The sequence below is a fragment of the Eschrichtius robustus genome, chromosome 3 (assembly GCF_028021215.1).
Source record: "Eschrichtius robustus isolate mEscRob2 chromosome 3, mEscRob2.pri, whole genome shotgun sequence".
NCBI classification, from domain to species: Eukaryota; Metazoa; Chordata; class Mammalia; order Artiodactyla; family Eschrichtiidae; genus Eschrichtius; species Eschrichtius robustus.
In genome coordinates, this window is record NC_090826.1 from 81,863,469 (window position 1) to 81,881,388 (window position 17,920).

Below are 17,920 nucleotides of genomic sequence, written 5' to 3' on the forward strand. Positions count from 1 at the left end.
TTACCTGTTTTTCCATTAAATATGATATTCCCTGCCTAAAAAAAAAAAAAAAAAAATCAAAGGCAAAATGAAGACTCCAACATACAGGAGCAACCCACACTACATGAAATATAAAAGGAAGTCCTCCAGACAGAAGGAAAATTCTATCAGTTGGAAATCTGGAGCTAAAAAAAGAACGAAAGCGCACCAGAAATGGAAGCTATGTGGGCAAATATAAGAGTTTTTTCTTATTATTTCAATCTCATTTAAAAGATAATTGACTACTGAAGCAAAAATAATAATGTAGGGGCTTCCCTGGTGGCGCAGTGGTTGAGAATCCGCCTGCCAATGCAGGGGACACAGGTTCGAGCCCTGGTCTGGGAAGATCCCACATGCTGTGGAGCAACTAGGCCCGTGAGCCACAACTACTGAGCCTGCGCATCTGGAGCCTGTGCTCTGCAACAAGAGAGGCCGCGATAGTGAGAGGCCTGCGCACCGCAATGAAGAGTGGCCCCCACTTGCCGCAACTAGAGAAAGCCCTTGCACAGAAACGAAGACCCAACACAGCCAAAAATAAATAAATAAATAAAATAAAAATAAAGGAATTCCTTAAAAAAAAATAATGATAATAATGTAGTATGGGGTTTATAACATATACAAAAGCAAAATGCATGATAAAACTAGCACAAAGGACTGGAGAGGAGAAATGGAAATGTACTATTCAAAACTAGAACAAAGGATTGGAGAGGAGAAATGGAAATGTACTATTCTAAGTTCTTACACTATGTGTGAAATGGTATGAGATCTCTTGAAGGCATACTGTGCTAAGCTAGTTAAGAATGTATACTATGAACCCTAAAGCAACCAGCAAAATAACAAAGAGTTATAGCCAATAAATCAACAAAAGATAAAATAGAATCATAAACAACATTTCATTCAGTCAAAAGGCAGAAAAATTAAAAGATAAAGAACAGTAAAATAAGATGACAAATATAAACATAACCATATCAAGAATTACATTAAATGTAAATGATCTATTTTCCTCAAAACCTAGAAAACACTATGTTAAGTAAAAGAAGCTAGTCACAAAAGACTACCAATGAAATGTCCAGAATAGGCAAATCTATGGAGACAGAAAGTAGATTAGTGGTTACCAGCAGCTGGAAGGAGGGAGGAAAGGGGAGACTAATGGGTACAAAGTTTCTTTTGGGAGTCATAAAAATGTTCTGAAATTGGATAGTGGTAATGTTTGCACAACTTTGTGAGTGCACTAAAAATACCACTAAATTGTACACTTTAAAGGGGTGGATTTTATGGTATGTGAATAATTAAGAGTACAATAACAATACAATAAAAATACTGGAAAAGGTGCTGAAATAATAATAAGCATATATTTTCTTAGATCCAGCAAGAAGACTCTAATCCCCACTTCACTCTATAAGGAGTGTGAGTATGTGATCTGCTTTGGCCAAAAGAATGTAAGTTGAAGTTATGTGTATCACTCTCTAGCAGATGTTTTAAGATATATTTCCACTATTTGCCATGAGTCTGGTTTATCCTGCATAGGGGCTGGTCACTGGTCCAGAAATGAAGAAATGTGCAGCAAAAATGTACTAAGCCTGCAGTTTGAGATGAACGTTAATGTGAGCAAGAAATAAAATTTTGTCATAATTTTTTTAAAAAGTGATCTAATTACCATAATTAAAAGGCAAAGATTGTCAGATTGTATTTTAAAAAGCAAGAGCCACTATATGCTAACTGACAAACTTTAAAGATAAAGAAAAAAACAGAATAAAAGTAAAGGATGGAAAAATATATAAAATTTTAACATTATTCAAAAGAAAGCTACAGTGACTATATGAGATAAAGTAGATTTCTAAGCAAACAATATTACTAGGGATAATGAGTGCATTTCACAACAGGATATAACAATTCTAAATGTTTATATACACAATAATAAAACTTCAAATTACATGAAACAAAGACTGATAAAAATTTAAAGAGAAATAAATCCACAATTATAGTTGGAGGTTTCAATACTCCTCTCTCAATATCTGACATCAATATCTGATACAACAAGTAAACATAAAACCAGCAAAGATACAGTAGACTTGAACAACACTATCAATCAATTTGAATCAATTAACATTTATAGAATATGCCACCAAACAACAGCTAAATACACAATCTTCTCAAGTGCACGTAAAATATTTATCAAAACAGACCATACTCAGGACCATAAAATTTAAAGGGATGTTGCTATAAAGCAGAGCTTTAGGAGAAACGTACAGAACTAAACACATATTAGAAAAGAGGAAAGATCACAAAGACATTACAAGGACACAAGACATTACAGATAAAGGTCAAAGACTTCGGAAGACAACTACAGACCAATTTCCCTCCTGAACATAGATGCAAAAATTCCAAACAAAATCTTAGCACATCAAATCCAACAATATTTTATAGAGACAGTAAACAATACTTTATAAAGACAGTATATAATGACTAAGTGGGGTTTATCCTAGGAATGCAAAGTTGGTTTAACATTTAAAACTCAATGTAATTTGCCATATTAAACTAAAAGCGGAAAACGATGTAATCACTTCAATAGATTCAGGAAAAGCATTTGACAAAATCCAACTTCTGTTTCTTATAAACTCTCAGCAAATGAGAAATAATAGAAAAGAACTTCTTCAATCTGATAAAAGTCATCTACAGAAACCTACAATTAACTTCATATTTAATGCTTTCCCCTTAAGATCAGGAAAACAAGGCTATCTGTTCATCGCTTACACTCAAATTTGTACTGGAGGTACTAGTCAGTTGCAATAAGGCAATAAAAAGATATAAAAGGCATCCATATTGTAAAGGAAGACACAAACATGCTTTTATTCACGGATCACATGCTCATCTATGTAGAAAATCTAATGGAATCTTAAAAAACAACAAAACCTACCAGAACAAGTGAATTTATCAAGGTAGCAGGATACACGAATGACAAAAGAAAAATGATTGTATTTCTATATGGTAGCAATGAACAATCAAAAATTAAATTTACAAAAACAATACCATGCACAAGTAATAAGTAAATGAGAAATATATTGTGTTCATGGGTGGAAGGCAATACTGTTAGGAATTCAACAGCATTCTGATTAAAATCTCAGCAAGTGCTTTTGTACAAATTACTTGATGTAAAATTCACAAGGGTATGATAAACAGCAAAAATAGTCAAAAGAACAAAGATGGAGGATTAACACTATCTGATTTCAAGACTTATTAGAACACTATCTGATTTCAAGACTAATAAGAAAGACTTATTAGAAAGACTTATTAGAAAGAAAAGAACAAAGATGGAGGATTAACACTATCTGATTTCAAGACTGATTTGCTACAATAAACAAGACAGTGTCATACTAACATTAAAGTAGACAAACAGATCAGTGGAACAGAAAAAGAGTCCGGAAATAAGCACATAACGTATACAGACAACTGACTTTTGACAAAAGTGCAAAAGTAATTAAGTGGAGAAAGGACAGTCTTTTCAACAAATACAAAAACAATTAAACATGCATATTCAAAAACTGAACTTTGATCTATGCTCTGTTTCATACAAAAAAATTAACTCAAATGTACGACAGTAAATCTAAAACTTAAAAATATAAAACTTCTCTAACACAGCAGTCTACCTGTGTGACCTTGAGCCATCAAAAGCACAGTCCATAAAAGAACAACTTCAAATTGGACTTAATTACAATTTTAAACTTTTGCTCTTCAAAAGATAATGCTAAGAGAATAAGCCACAGACTGCAAAAAAATATTTGAAAAACATATATATGGATAAAGGACTTGTACCTGAAATATATAAAGAACTCTTAAAACACGATAATAAGAAAGCAAACGACCTAATTTTTTTAAATGGGCAAAAATTTCAGACAGACATTTAATCAAAGATGATATATCAATGGCAAATAAGCACATAAAAAGATGCTCAACACCATTAGGGAAATGCAAATTAAAACCACAAGATACAAATACCTATTAGAATGGCTAAAATTAAAAGAGCGACTGTACCAAGCATTGGTAAGGATGTAGAAGAACTGAAATGTTCATACACGGATGATGAGAATGTGGAAAACTATAGGCCCTTTGGAAAACAGTTTGACAATTAAATGTACACCTACCATATAAACCAGCCATTCCATTCCTAGGTATCTACCCAGGAAAAATGAAAGCATAAATCTATACAAAGGTTTGTACACAAATGTTTTAGCATTTCACAACAGGTGAGTAGGTACACTGTGATATATCCATATAATGGAATATTACTAACCAAAAAAAAGGAATGAACTATTCGTATGTGTTACAACATAAAAATTATGCTAGTGAAATAACCCATTAAAAAAGAGTACATACTGTATGATTCTATTTCTATAAAACTGGAGAAAATGCAAACTAATCTACAGTGACCAAAGGCAAATCAACGGCTATCTGGGGATAGAAAGGCAGATAACAGATATGCTCATTTTCTTGATTTGGTTGATAATTTCACAGGTATATACATATGTCAAAACTTATCAAATTGTACACCTTAAGTATGTATACTTTATTATGTTCATTATATATCAAAAGAGCTGTTAGAAATTATATTACCCTTAAAGCCAGTGGTGGTATATATCGTGACTGAACATAAAAGGACACTCTTCCAATAACTCTTTAATAGCTGATGCCCAGAGAACTTCTGATAGTAATATTAGTGAAGGGGCACCCAGGGTCCACAGTACACATTAATAACAGAGTAAACAAGTATTCTATATCACACCATTAAAAGAAAAGAATACTTTGCCTTCCATGAATAAATTTATTAAGAGATTTCCCACTCTAAATCACAAATCAGATATCCATCCTAAATTAAATAATTCTACAGCTTAACCAAAGGGGACTATTTAGAGAGTTTAAAAAACAAAAATGGTAATTTTATTTGCCTTAAAAATCTTTTTTAAAATTCAGGAAAAATTTAGATAATTTGCTATATTAAGAAAACAAATCTCTACAGCTATCCAAGGCAGAAGAAAATTTTAGTCCAACTTTAGTTTTAAGACCAACTCCTCCAAAAAAGACTTGAATACTTTTCTTAAGTAACTTTGATAAACAAGGAGCCAAAAACTAAACATTCTCTCTTTTCTTTGGCTGCGCCACACAGCTTGCGGGACCTCATTCCCTGACCAGGGCTAGAACCTGGGCCACAGCAGTGAAAGCCCAGAATCCTAACCACTAGGCCACCAGGGAACTCCCCTAAACATTCTTAATTTGAACAAATATTTTAAATTTTGATTATGGCATATATACATATATGAATGGTTGAGTTTGTATGATAATTAAAAGAAAGAAAACCCAAGCAACCTCACTTACCTATTTTGTTCCTCCAGTTTAGCCAGGAGTTCTAAGTCGTCTGGACTCAACTGTGACGGGGAAGATGGTGAAAGGGCTGGCGTTGACAGTGTGGTAGATGAGGATGTAGTGTGTAATGAAGCAGATGGACTTGCCACCTGACTGGCCATCTGACTGACTGTATGTGACACTGTGTTCTTTACCCATGAGAGAGTAGAACTCAACTTTTCTGCAACCTTGTCTGTCGCCACCTAAGGATAAAAATAACAGTTGCATACATCAATTTTATTGTATGCATTACCAAGAACTTGAAAATCCTGGTTAGTTTTACTTTATAACCACCATCAGAATATTCTCTTTGAGTTAATAAAGGTAAAACCTGTTTTAGCAATGACTGTCCTAACATACAGCTTTTGGAAACTCCTTATTTCAGTTCTGTGACATGAACAAATTAGAACAATGTTTTCCAAACTACAGGCTAAAATCCATCAGGGAGTGATAAAATCAATTTAATAGGTAACACCAGCATTTTTTTTAAAATGAAAAAGAGCAGAAAGTGTCAATGTAAAGATATGTTGTCTTATAAAATTTCTGTCTCAGTTGCATATATGTATTAAAACTACATACTACATGTATGTTGAGCTGGGATATGAAATATATTCTTTATTGGGGTTACAGTCAAAAACATTTGAAAGCCGAGGAACTAAAACATGTCCATTAGGTGAGGAGGACAGGGAAATCCTATAATATGACCAACAATTCAACAAAAACTGGGCTTAGCATAAATAAGATGAAATGAGACTCATGATATATCTTCAAACCACTAAAGAGTATTTTTATTGAAGAGGATTTACCTCTAGAAGAACAAAATTATGATAAATGATTGATTTGACAGAGTAAGAGAGTTTTGGGGTACAATTTTCAAATAGTTAGAACTAGTCAGAAATAGAATGGGATGCCTAGAAAGAGTAGACATTCCCTACCAATGGCTACAATTAAGAATCCATAACACAACATTTTAAAGCAACCATACTCCAATAAAAATTTAAAAAACAGAATCCATTATAAGAGTCAACATGGAAACCTAAATGTCCATTGACAGATGAATGGATAAAGAAGATGTGGTACATATATACAATGGAATACTACTCAGCCATAAAAAGAATGAAATAATGCCATTTGCAGCAACATGGATACAACTACAGATTATCATACTAAGTGAAGTAAGTCAGAAAGATAAAGACAAATACCATATGATATCACTTATATGTGGAATCTAAAATATGACACAAATGAATATATCTATGAAACAGACTCAAGAACATAGAGAATAGACTGGTGGTTGCCAAGAGGGATGGGGTTAGGGGAGGGGTGAAGTGGAGTGGGAGTTTGGGATTAGCAGATGCAAACTGGTATATATAGAATAGATAAACAATAAGGTCTTACTGTATAGCACAGGGAACTATATTCAATATCCTGTGATAAACCATAATGGAAAAGAATATGAAAAAGAATGTTAAAAACAATTAATTATAAGAGTCAATAGTCAAGAGTTGGTTGAAGATGAGTTTCTGTTTTAGATGGGCAACCAGACCTAAAAAAGCCTTTCAAATCCCCCCCGTCTCTAAGATTCAATCAACTATACAAACGTCTATATATTCGTCATAAATCATGCCAAAGTCCTAAGCAGATATGCCTATAGCAAATTCATTTGAAACACAAAATAAAGAAGTAAAGAAGTTGTGGTACATATATACAATGGAATATTACTCAGCCATAAAAAGGAACGAAATTGAGTCATTTGTTGAGACGTGGATGGATCTAGAGACTGTCATACAGAGTGAAGTAAGTCAGAAAGAGAAAAACAAATATCGTGTATTAACACATGTATGTGGAACCTAGAAAAATGGTACAGATGAACCGGGTTGCAGGGCAGAAGTTGAGACACAGATGCAGAGAACAAACGTATGGACACCAAGGGGGGAAAACTGCGGTGGGGTGGGGATGGTGGTGTGCTGAATTGGGCGATTGGGATTGACATGTATAAAGTGATGTGTATAAAACTGATGATTGATTAAAAATAAAATATATATACATAAGTAATATTCAAACAGGCATTATCACTTCAGTAATGAAAAACAATGTGAACAATAACCATATTTGAATACCTATACAAAACTAAACATTCTTGATTTGAGTTTACAAACCAAGGTACAGTAGTTTTTTTAAGGGATTATATTTTTTTGAAACTATCACAAAAAGAGCTTCTTTTTTTTTTTAATAGATCTTTATAGGAGTATAACTGCTTCACAATACTGTGTTAGTTTCTGTTGTACCACAAAGTGAATCAGCCATATGCATACATATACCCCATATCCCCTCCCTCTTGAGCCTCCCTATCCCACCCCTCTAGGTCATCACAAAGCACCAAGCTGATCTCCCTGTGCTATGTGGCTGCTTCCCACTAGCTAACTATTTTACATTTGGTAGCGTATATATGTCGATGCTACTCTCACTTCACCCCAGAGTGAAGTTAAGTCAGAAAAAGAAAAAGAGCTTCTTGATTGTGAAGTTCTTAGACAAAAACTATGAAGTGCTTTTACGTGCTTTGAGAAGATCTTAAATTTTATGCAATAGAAAATGACTAAAGCACTATAAAGTTGTTTTTTAGATAGACATATTCTCAGCTAACCTTGGTTACATATAGCAATTTATACACACAAAAATTAAAACACCAACTTATATACACAAATAAAAATGCCACCCAGACTATCTTAGCAGATACTACTCTCCCCTCATGGGTTGTCCAAGTCTTTCCTTCTCACTTCATCAACACATACATGTCCCCACTTCCTTGACCTCAACCCAGCAGCAGGAAAATTCAATGTAGGGAAAAGGGATTCTAAGGTCATAGTTATGCCACTCAATGTGAGGCTGGAACTTCTGAGACAAAGATTTGATTACAAGTGAATAGGGGCAAGAGTTTTATTAACTTAAAGATACCTCTCATTTTCTTTTCATTTTCAGTAACTTTTTCATTTTAGAACTTACTTCCCTTGGAATGGCATTATAGAAGGGATCAGGGAGCTCTTAGTGTTGAGGGAAGAACCCCCAAGAAAGACAAGCAGGATAAAGTAGGGGAACCAAGGAAAAGAAGTATGGGTACGATCATATAGGCTTCCAGGTAAAAAAAAAAAAGTCCTCGCCAATGAATAGACCAGCAGCACAGTTCATTAGGGCAAAAGGCCAGATAGTAACCAAATAATTTAGCCAGAACTTCCTTTGCACCAGGAAATGGTAAGAGCCATGGCAGACAACAAGATAGCCTGTTGTAGTTTGTTATCCTATTGATTTTCTCTACTCAGTTACAACTACAAATTCAATTGTGAAGATGGCACTAATTTGCATCCCACAAGCACACTATATTGTAAAACAGAAAACCTAACATGTAAAATTTACAGAAAAATGTTACCCTTTACTAACACTGACCACTAATTTCAAATATACTTACAACTTTCAAAAATTAATGCTTACAACAAGGACCTACTGTATAGCACAGGGAACTATATTCAGTATCCTGTAATAACCTATAAGGGAAAAGAATCTGAAAAAAAAAAAAAAGAATCAAAGGATCACTTTGGTTTATACACCGGAAACACTGTAAATCAACTATACTTCAATCTTAAAATTGAAGTATATGGAAATAAATACGGGAAAAAATTTTTAAAGGAAGAATTAATGCTTTACATTTCCATTATATAAAAGTTCTCTACTCGAGCTAACTGTAGCAAAGGCAAAAGACACCTATTATCTGCTTTAATTTGTTTTTAAAAATAAATTTATCATACCCTTTCTGCACACTGTAGCAACAGGCTTCCATTTAAAAAATTTGGAATAACCCAGAGCACAATTCTGACATCCTTTCAACCTTGATGAAACGAGATTCAGTCTATAACTACTGAAGGCTCAACAACCCATCTTTACAATTTCAAATTCTTAAATATAACTGGAGTATTTAATTGCAGCTGCACTTTAATAAAGTTTAATTCTCATGGTTCTAGAAATCCCACAGGACTGAGTTATTTTTCATATATCATCATGTCCTATTTTTCCTTTAACTCTACTTTTCCAAATCTCTAACCTGCCACCTCTAAACCTCTTTCCCTCATCCTATGGTAAATTGAGGTCATGAAGATACAATAAATCTGACAATGCAATTATGTCACAAAGGTTGTCACAAAGTTCCTGTCTAACTCATAGAGGTGTTATGCATTTATATTTTTTTTGTTTTTTTTTTAATTAATTAATTAATTTATTTATTTTTGGCTGTGTTGGGTCTTCGTTTCTGTGCGAGGGCTTCCTCTAGTTGCGGCAAGCGGGGGCCACTCTTCATCGCGGTGTGCGGGCCTCTCACTATCGCAGCCTCTCTTGTTGCGGAGCACAGGCTCCAGACGCGCAGGCTCAGTAGCTGTGGCTCACGGGCCTAGTTGCTCCGCGGCATGTGGGATCTTCCCAGACCAGGGCTCGAACCCGTGTCCCCTGCATTAGCAGGCAGATTCTCAACCACTGCGCCACCAGGGAAGCCCTGCATTTATTTTTAAACATGAACATACTCTGAAAAGATTAAAACCATCATTAAAAAGGCTTAGTAATCAGCCACAAAAGGCCATACATCATATGATTCCATTTACATACAATGTCCAGAATAGGCAAACCCAGAGACAGAAAGTAGTTGGGTGGCTTGGAGGGACTGGAGGAGGGGGGATGGGGAATGACTGCTAATGGGTACAGAGTTTCTTCCTAGAGTGACGAAAATGCTCTGGGATTGGACTGCAGTGACAGTTATACGACCCTGTGAATATACTAAATGCCACTGAACTGTACACTTGAAAGGAGTGAATTTTACAGTATGTGAATTATATCTAAATTTTAAAAGAACTTAGTCAATCTGAAAAATCTACATAATGTATAATTCCAACTATATGACATTCTGGAAAGGGCAAAATTATGGAGACAGTAAAAAGATCAGGATTTGGGCGAGGGAAGGGGCAAACAAGCAGAACACAGAGGATTTTTAGGGTAGTGAAAATGCTCTGAATGATACAATAATGGTAGATACATGCCATTATACATTTGTCGAAGCCCACAGAATGTAAACCATCAAGCGTGAACTATAATATAAACTATGGACTGGATGATTATAATGTGTCAACATAGTCTCATCAATTGTAACACAGGTACCACTCTGGTGGTGAATGTTGATAATGGGGGATGGGTCTCCATGTGTAGGGGTAAGGGGTAGATGGGAAATCTTTGTGCTTTCCACTCAATTTTGCTATGAACCTAAAACTGTTATTAAAAAATAAAATACTAGGGCTTCCCTGGTGGCACAGTGGTTGAGAATTTGCCTGCCAATGCAGGGGGCACGGGTTCGAGTCCTGGTCTGGGAAGATCCCACATGCCGCGGAGCAACTAGGCCCGTGAGCCACAACTACTGAGCCTGCGCGTCTGGAGCCTGTGCTCCGCAACAAGAGAGGCTGCGATAGTGAGAGGCCCGCACACCGCGATGAAGAGTGGCCCCCGCTTGCCGCAACTAGAGAAAGCCCTCGCACAGAAACGAAGACCCAACACAGCCAAAAATAAATAGCAAATAAATAATAATAAATTTTAAAATAAAATAAAATACTAATAAAATAAATATAAATTAAATAAGAAGTTTAGTAAAAGCCTTAGATATTGCTATAATATTTGAATAGGATCTCCCATGAGAAACAATCAGGGTTCCTTTATCACTTTATATTTTATTAGAACTTATAAAGATGCTCTTAACTCCCCAAAAGGACTGTTTTTAAAGATTCCAATTTTAGATCCAAAATCTAAAATACTCTAAAGCAGCTATCACTACTTTCCCCATCTTAAAAGTGATGACACTTTTTAAATGATGATCCAGAGAGATAACACAACTTTTATATTAGAAAGCTATTAAGAGTGGAACGTAGACAGTCTGGTTTGAGATTCTCTGCTCTTAACCACTGTCAAGAGTGAACAAGACCCGTGACTTCCCTGGTGGTCCAGTGGATAAGACTCCACACTCCCAATGCAGGGGGCCCAGGTTTGATCCCTGGTCGGGGAACTAGATCCCGCATGCATGCCCCAACTGAGAGTTAGCATGCCGCAATTAAGAGTCCACGTGCTGCAACTAAGAAACCTGCGTGCTGCAACTATGAGCCCTCATGCTGCAACGAAGATCCTGCAATGCTGCAACTAAGACCTGGCGCTGCCCAAAATAAATAAATAAATATTAAAACAACAACAACAAAATAAAGTGTACAATTCAATGGTTAAAAAAAAAGAAGAAAAAAAAAAGAGTGAATTAGACCAAAAGTTAGCAAGAGATGTAGTCACTAATGACCTCAATTAATCCATTCCACAATGAAGGAAGCAGAAACCAGATTACAGAAGGTTGAGGACCATCTTAGAGAATTAGGAGCTGCAAAACAATCCCATTTCCATCACTATGACCTTTATTCTTGAGACTTCTTGATTCAGACTGACTCCTGAAGGCTGGAGGTTCCAGTAAGTTGGTCAGGATTTTACTATGTAACAAACCTTACTTTCCAAAAATGCCTTCAAACACACTAACTTCAGTTGATTTTAAGAAACAAAGGAAAAAATTGATACAATTCAGATAACTAGACTTTTTTTTTTTTCTATCATTTTGGGGTTAGTTTGTTTTATAGTATCAAGGCTGGGACTTCCCTGCCGGTCCAGTGGTTAAGACTCTGCCTGCCAGTTCAGGAGGCACGGGTTCGATCCCTGGTCGGAGAACTAAGATCTCACATGCTGTGCTGTGTGGCCAAAAAAAAAAAAAATCAAGGCTGATTCAACAATTTAGCATATTTTTTTAGGACTTTTCACAACAATTAGTATTAACTCTTTTTTTTTTTGGCCATGCCAAATATACATATATGTATATGTCAATATGTATATGTGTGTGTATATATATATGTATATCTACATATACACATATATATGTATATATTCACATATATTCAGAATAGATAAAGAACTCCTAAAATCAACAACTCAAACAATCCAATAAAATTGGGCAAAGGACATTTCTCCAAAGATATACAAATGACCAATAAGCATGATAGGCATGTGAAAAGATGCTCAACATCACTAACTAGGGAATGCAAACCAAAGCCACAATAAGATACCACTTCACACACATTAGGGTAGCTGTTTTTTTAAAATTTTTATTTTATATTGGAGTATAGTTGATTAACAATGTTGTGTTAGTTTCAGTTGTACAGCAGAGTGAGTCACTTACATATGATTACATATACATGTATCTATTCATGTACACACTGCTATATTTAAAATAGATAACCAACAAGGACTTACTGTACAGCACAGGGAACTCTGCTCAATACTCTGTATTAACCTACATGGAAAAAGAATTTGAAAAAGAATAGGACAGCTATTATAAAAATTAAAATTAAAAAAATAAAAACGGAAAATAACAAGTATTGGCATTGCTGACAGGAATGTAAAGTGGTAAGAAGGTGCAGCTGCTGTGGAAACAAATATGATGGTTCCTCAAAAAACTGAACATAGGATTACCATATAACCCAGCAATTCAACTTCTGGGTATGTACCCAAAAGGATTAAAAGCAGGGATATTTGTATACCCAAGTTTGTAGCAGCATTATTCACAACATCCAAATGGCAGAAGCAACTCAAGTGTTCATCAATGGATAAATGGATTTTTAAAATGTACTATATACACATCGTTATGTGCAATGGAATGTTATTTGGCCTTAAAAAGGAAGAAAATTCTGACATATGCTACATGAATGAACCCTAAAGGCAGTATTTTAAGTGAAATAAGCCAGTCACAAAATGACAAATATTCTATGATTCCACTTAAATGAGGTACCGAGAGTAGTCAAATTCATAGAGGCAGAAAGTAGATTGGCTGCCAGGGAAGTGGGGAATGTGGAGTTTAACGGGTACTCTGGAGATGGAGTGATGACGGTTGTACAACAATGTGAATGTACTTAATGCCACTGAACTGTACACTTAAAAATGCTTAAAATGCAGGACTTCCCTGGTGGCGCAGTGGTTAAGAATCCGCCTGCCAATGCAGGGGTCACGGGTTCAAACCCTGGTCCAGGGAGATCCCACATGCTGCGGAGCAACTAAGCCCATGCGCCACAACTACTGAGCCTGTGCTCTAGAGCCCGTGAGCCACAACTACTGACCCCGCGTGCCATAACTACTGAAGTCCGCGTGCCTAGAGCCAGTGCTCCGCAACAAGAGAAGCCCATGCACCACAACGAAGAGTAACCCCTGCTTGCCACAACCAGAGAAAGCCTGCGTGCAGCAACAAAGACCCAACGCAGCCAAAAATAAATAAATAAAATAAATAAATTTTTTTTTTAAATGCTTAAAATGGTAAATTTTTTTGTTATGTACATTTGGTCCTTGAACATGGATTTGAACTGCATGGGTCCACTTATACACAGATTTTTTGCAATAAATATGTACTACAGTACTACAAGATCTGCGGTTGTTTGAATCTGAGGATACAGAACCATGAATACAGAGTTCCAGCTGTAAAGTCATACGTGGATTTTCAAGTGTGGGAGGGTCGGTGCCCTTAACTCCTGTGTTGTTCAAGGGTCAACAGTGTATTTTATCATAATTAAATGAAAAAAAGAAATTTACATCTTTCATTCCTTATATTAGTAATTTGTGTCTTTCTCTCTTTTGGTCTTCGTTAGACTGGCTAGAGGTCTATCAATTTTATCAATCTTTTCAGAGAACCAGCTTTTAGTTTTGTTGATTTTCTGTTACTGTCCTCCTGTTTTTGGTTTTATTTATTTATGCTCTAATTTTTATTTCTTTTCTTCCACTTGCTTAAAGCTTATATTGCTCTTTTTCTCTGGTGCTCTAAGCTGGAAGCTTAGAAACTCATTTTATATCTTTCTTCTTTTCTAACATATACATTCAATGCTCTAAACTAATCCCTAAGCACTGCTTTTGCTGCTTTTCATTTTCCTTTATTTCAAAATATTTAAAATTTTTCTTTGGACTTTTTTTTGATCCATGTGTTATTTAAAAGTGTGTTGTTTAATCTCCAAATATTTTCAGATTTTCCAACTATCTTTCTGTTATTTCTAACTTAATTCCATTGTGGTCTAAGAGCACATGTTCAGGTATGTTTTATGACCCAGAATATAGTGCATCTTGAAGACTGTTACATGTGAGCCTGAAAAGAATGTATATTCAGTGGTTGTCAGATAAACATCATTAAATACATTTGACTGATGGTACTGGTCCTTACTGATTTTCTGCCTCTGCTGTATCTATAAATTACTGCAAGACAGGTGCTTAAGTCTCCAACCGTAACAGTGAATGTATCTATTTCTCCTTGAAGTTCTATCAGTTTTTGCCTCATAAACTATGCCTTTTAGGAGACTTGACCTCTTTATCAATACATAATGTCTGAAATTTTTCCTTCTCAAGTCTGCTTTGTCTGAAATTAATATAGCTACTCCAGCTTCCTATGGATTATTCAAAAAAGTAAATAAATAATTCGTACAATACATGGGTGGGTTTGAAGGCCATCTGGTTTCCAGTTTCTGGCTGTTTTTGTCCGGGTTATTCCCCTTACTTTCTTGGAAATACAATTTTGCATTTAAAAAGATGTTTGCGGGGCTTCCCTGGTGGTGCAGTGGTTGAGAATCTGCCTGCCAATGCAGGGGACACGGGTTCGAGCCCTGGTCTGGGAAGATCCCACATGCCACAGAGCAACTGGGCCCGTGAGCCACAACTACTGAGCCTGCGCGTCTGGAGCCTGTGCTCCGTAACAAGAAGAGGCCGCGATAGTGAGAGGCCCGCGCACCGCGATGAAGAGTGGCCCCCGCTCGCTGCAACTAGAGGAAGCCCACGCACAGAAACGAAGACCCAACACAGCCAAAAAATAAATAAATAAAATAAATAAATTAAAAAAAAAAAAAAGATGTTTGCAATTCTAGATGCTTTATATAGGAAGAGTTTTTCCAAGCTATGTAGTGAACCGTACTGCTAAAAGCTGAAGTCCTGTAGATTAGGTGAAATTTTTTTTTTTAGTATAGAACTTCTCAGAGACATAACTATTATTTTACACTGTCAAGGTAGAAGGTAGAGGAATGTACTTTCCAAACTTAACTGCCCATAAATCCTTTTTTCACCATTATCTGTAAAACATATTCTGAGAAATGCTGTTTCCAAACAGTACTCATTCTTTAAGGCGTTTGTAACTTCGTGTTCTCACCTTTCCCTTCATTTCTATGGTACATTTTGTCTATATAGTCAGTCCTCTGTAAACGGTGGTCCCACATCCACCAATTCAACCAACTACGGATAGAAAATAGAGGGGAAAAAAAAATCCAGAAAGTTCTAAACAGCAAAACTTGAATTTGCCCCTCACTAGCAACTATGTACCCAGAATTTACATTTTATTAGGTATTATAAATAATCTATATATGATTGAAAGTATTCAGAGATGTGCATAGGTTATATGCAAATACTGCGCCACTGAGTATCCCAGAATTTTGGTATCCACAGGGGTCCTGAAATCAATCCCCTGCAGATACTGAGAACGACTGTATTGAATAGTTTGATATTCATTACTAAAGTAATACCAGTTAATATTTACTGAGTGCTTATACTCAGATACTTGATGATATCACCTAATTTAACCTCCAACCCTATGGTATACGTGTCATATTGTCCTTATACTGTTATATTATTAACCATTTAGATGTACTGCCTCTTAGTTCCTTACAAAATAAAAAGAATATTTCATATATATTCATACTGTCACCAAAAAGAGTATAATAGGTCACAGAAACTACTCTTTACTTTTCATGAATCCTCTTGATGACTTAAGAACAAAGCTGTGTGTACAGTAATCAAAACAGAATGGTACTGGCACAAAAAGAGATACACAGATCAATGGAATAGAATAGAGAGCCCAGAAATAAACCCATGCACCTATGGTCAATTAATCTATGACAAAGGAGGCAAGAATATACGATGGAAAAAAGACAGTTTCTTCAACAGTAATCCGGGGAAAACTGGACAGCCACACGTCAAACAATGAGATTAGAACATTCCTTCATACCAAACACAAAAATAATCTCAAATATAAGACCTGAAACCATAAAACTCCTAGAAGAAACACTCTTTGACATAAATCATAGCAGTATTTTCTTGTGGCACTCTCCTAAGGCAAAAGAAATAAAAGCAAAAATAAACAAATGTAACTTGATTAAACTTAAAAGCTTTTGCACAGCAAAGGAAACCACTGACTAAACAAAAAGAACACCTATGGAATGGGAGAAAATATTTGCAAATAATGTGAACGACAAGAGGTTAATATCCAAAATACACAAATAGCTCATACAACTCAAAGTCCAAAAAAAAACCCCAACCCAATCAAAAAATGGGCAGAAGATCTGATTAGACATTTCTCCAAAGAAGTCATACAGATGGCTAACAGGCACATGAAAAGATTCTCAGCATCGCTAATTATAAGAGACATGCAAATCAAAACCAAAATGAGGTACATCATCAAAAAGTCTACAAATAAGGACTTCCCTGGCGGGCCAGAGGTTAAGACTCCGTGCGTCCAATGCAGGGGGCACGGGTTCGACCCCTGGTCTGTGAACTAAGATCCTACATGCCACACAGCACGGCCAAAAAATAAAACAAAACTTTTTTGATAAATAGTTGAGTTGGGGGACACCTTCAAGATGGCGGAGGAGTAAGACGTGGAGATCACCTTCCTCCCCACAATACATCAAAACTACAGCTACATGTGGAACAACTCCTACAGAACACCTACTGAACGCTGGCAGAAGACCTCAAACTTCCCAAAAGGCAAGAAACTCCCCATGTACCTGGGTAGGGCAAAAGAAAAAAGGAAAAACAGAGACAAAAGAATAGGGATGGGATCTGCACCTCCGGAAGGGAGCTGTGAAGGAGGAAAAGTTTCCACACACTAGGAAGTCCCTTCACTGGCGGAGACAGGGGGTGGGCAAGGGGGAAGCTTCGGAGCCACGGAGGAGAGTGCAGCAAGAGGGGTGCAAAGGACAAAACGGAGAGATTCCTGCACAGAGGATCGCTGCGGACCAGCACTCACCAGCCTGAGAGGCTTGTCTGCTCACCCGCCAGGGCAGGTGGGGGCTGGGAGCTGAGGCTCGGACTTCAGAGGTCAGATCCCAGGGAGAGAACTGGGGTTGGCTGCATGAACATAGCCTGAAGGGGGCTAGCGCGCCACAGCTAGCCAGGAGGGAGTACGGGAAAAAGTCTGGACCTGCCTAAGAGGCAAGAGACCATTGTTTCGGGGTGTGCAAGGAGAGGGGATCCAGAGCACTGCCTAAACGAGCTCCAGAGATGGGCACGAGCCGCGGATATCAGCGTGGACACCAAGACGGGCATGAGACCCGTCTGCTTCTTGGTCTGCTGCAGCCACCAGGAAGCCTGTGTGCAAGCACAG

At 36.6% G+C, this 17,920-nt stretch overlaps 1 protein-coding gene across 6 annotated transcripts in view; it reads right to left on the reverse strand.

Annotated features, from left to right (window-relative positions):
- The window catches only part of EVI5 (ecotropic viral integration site 5), a 221,630-nt gene that overhangs the window by 160,473 nt on the left and 43,237 nt on the right, over positions 1–17,920 (reverse strand). For all 6 annotated transcript variants that reach the window (XM_068540314.1, XM_068540313.1, XM_068540311.1 and 3 more), the window contains exon 2: positions 5,389–5,618. In XM_068540314.1, coding sequence (XP_068396415.1) covers positions 5,389–5,537 — 149 coding nt within the window. In that variant the 5' untranslated portion in view covers positions 5,538–5,618. The remainder of the gene's footprint in view (positions 1–5,388; positions 5,619–17,920) is intronic.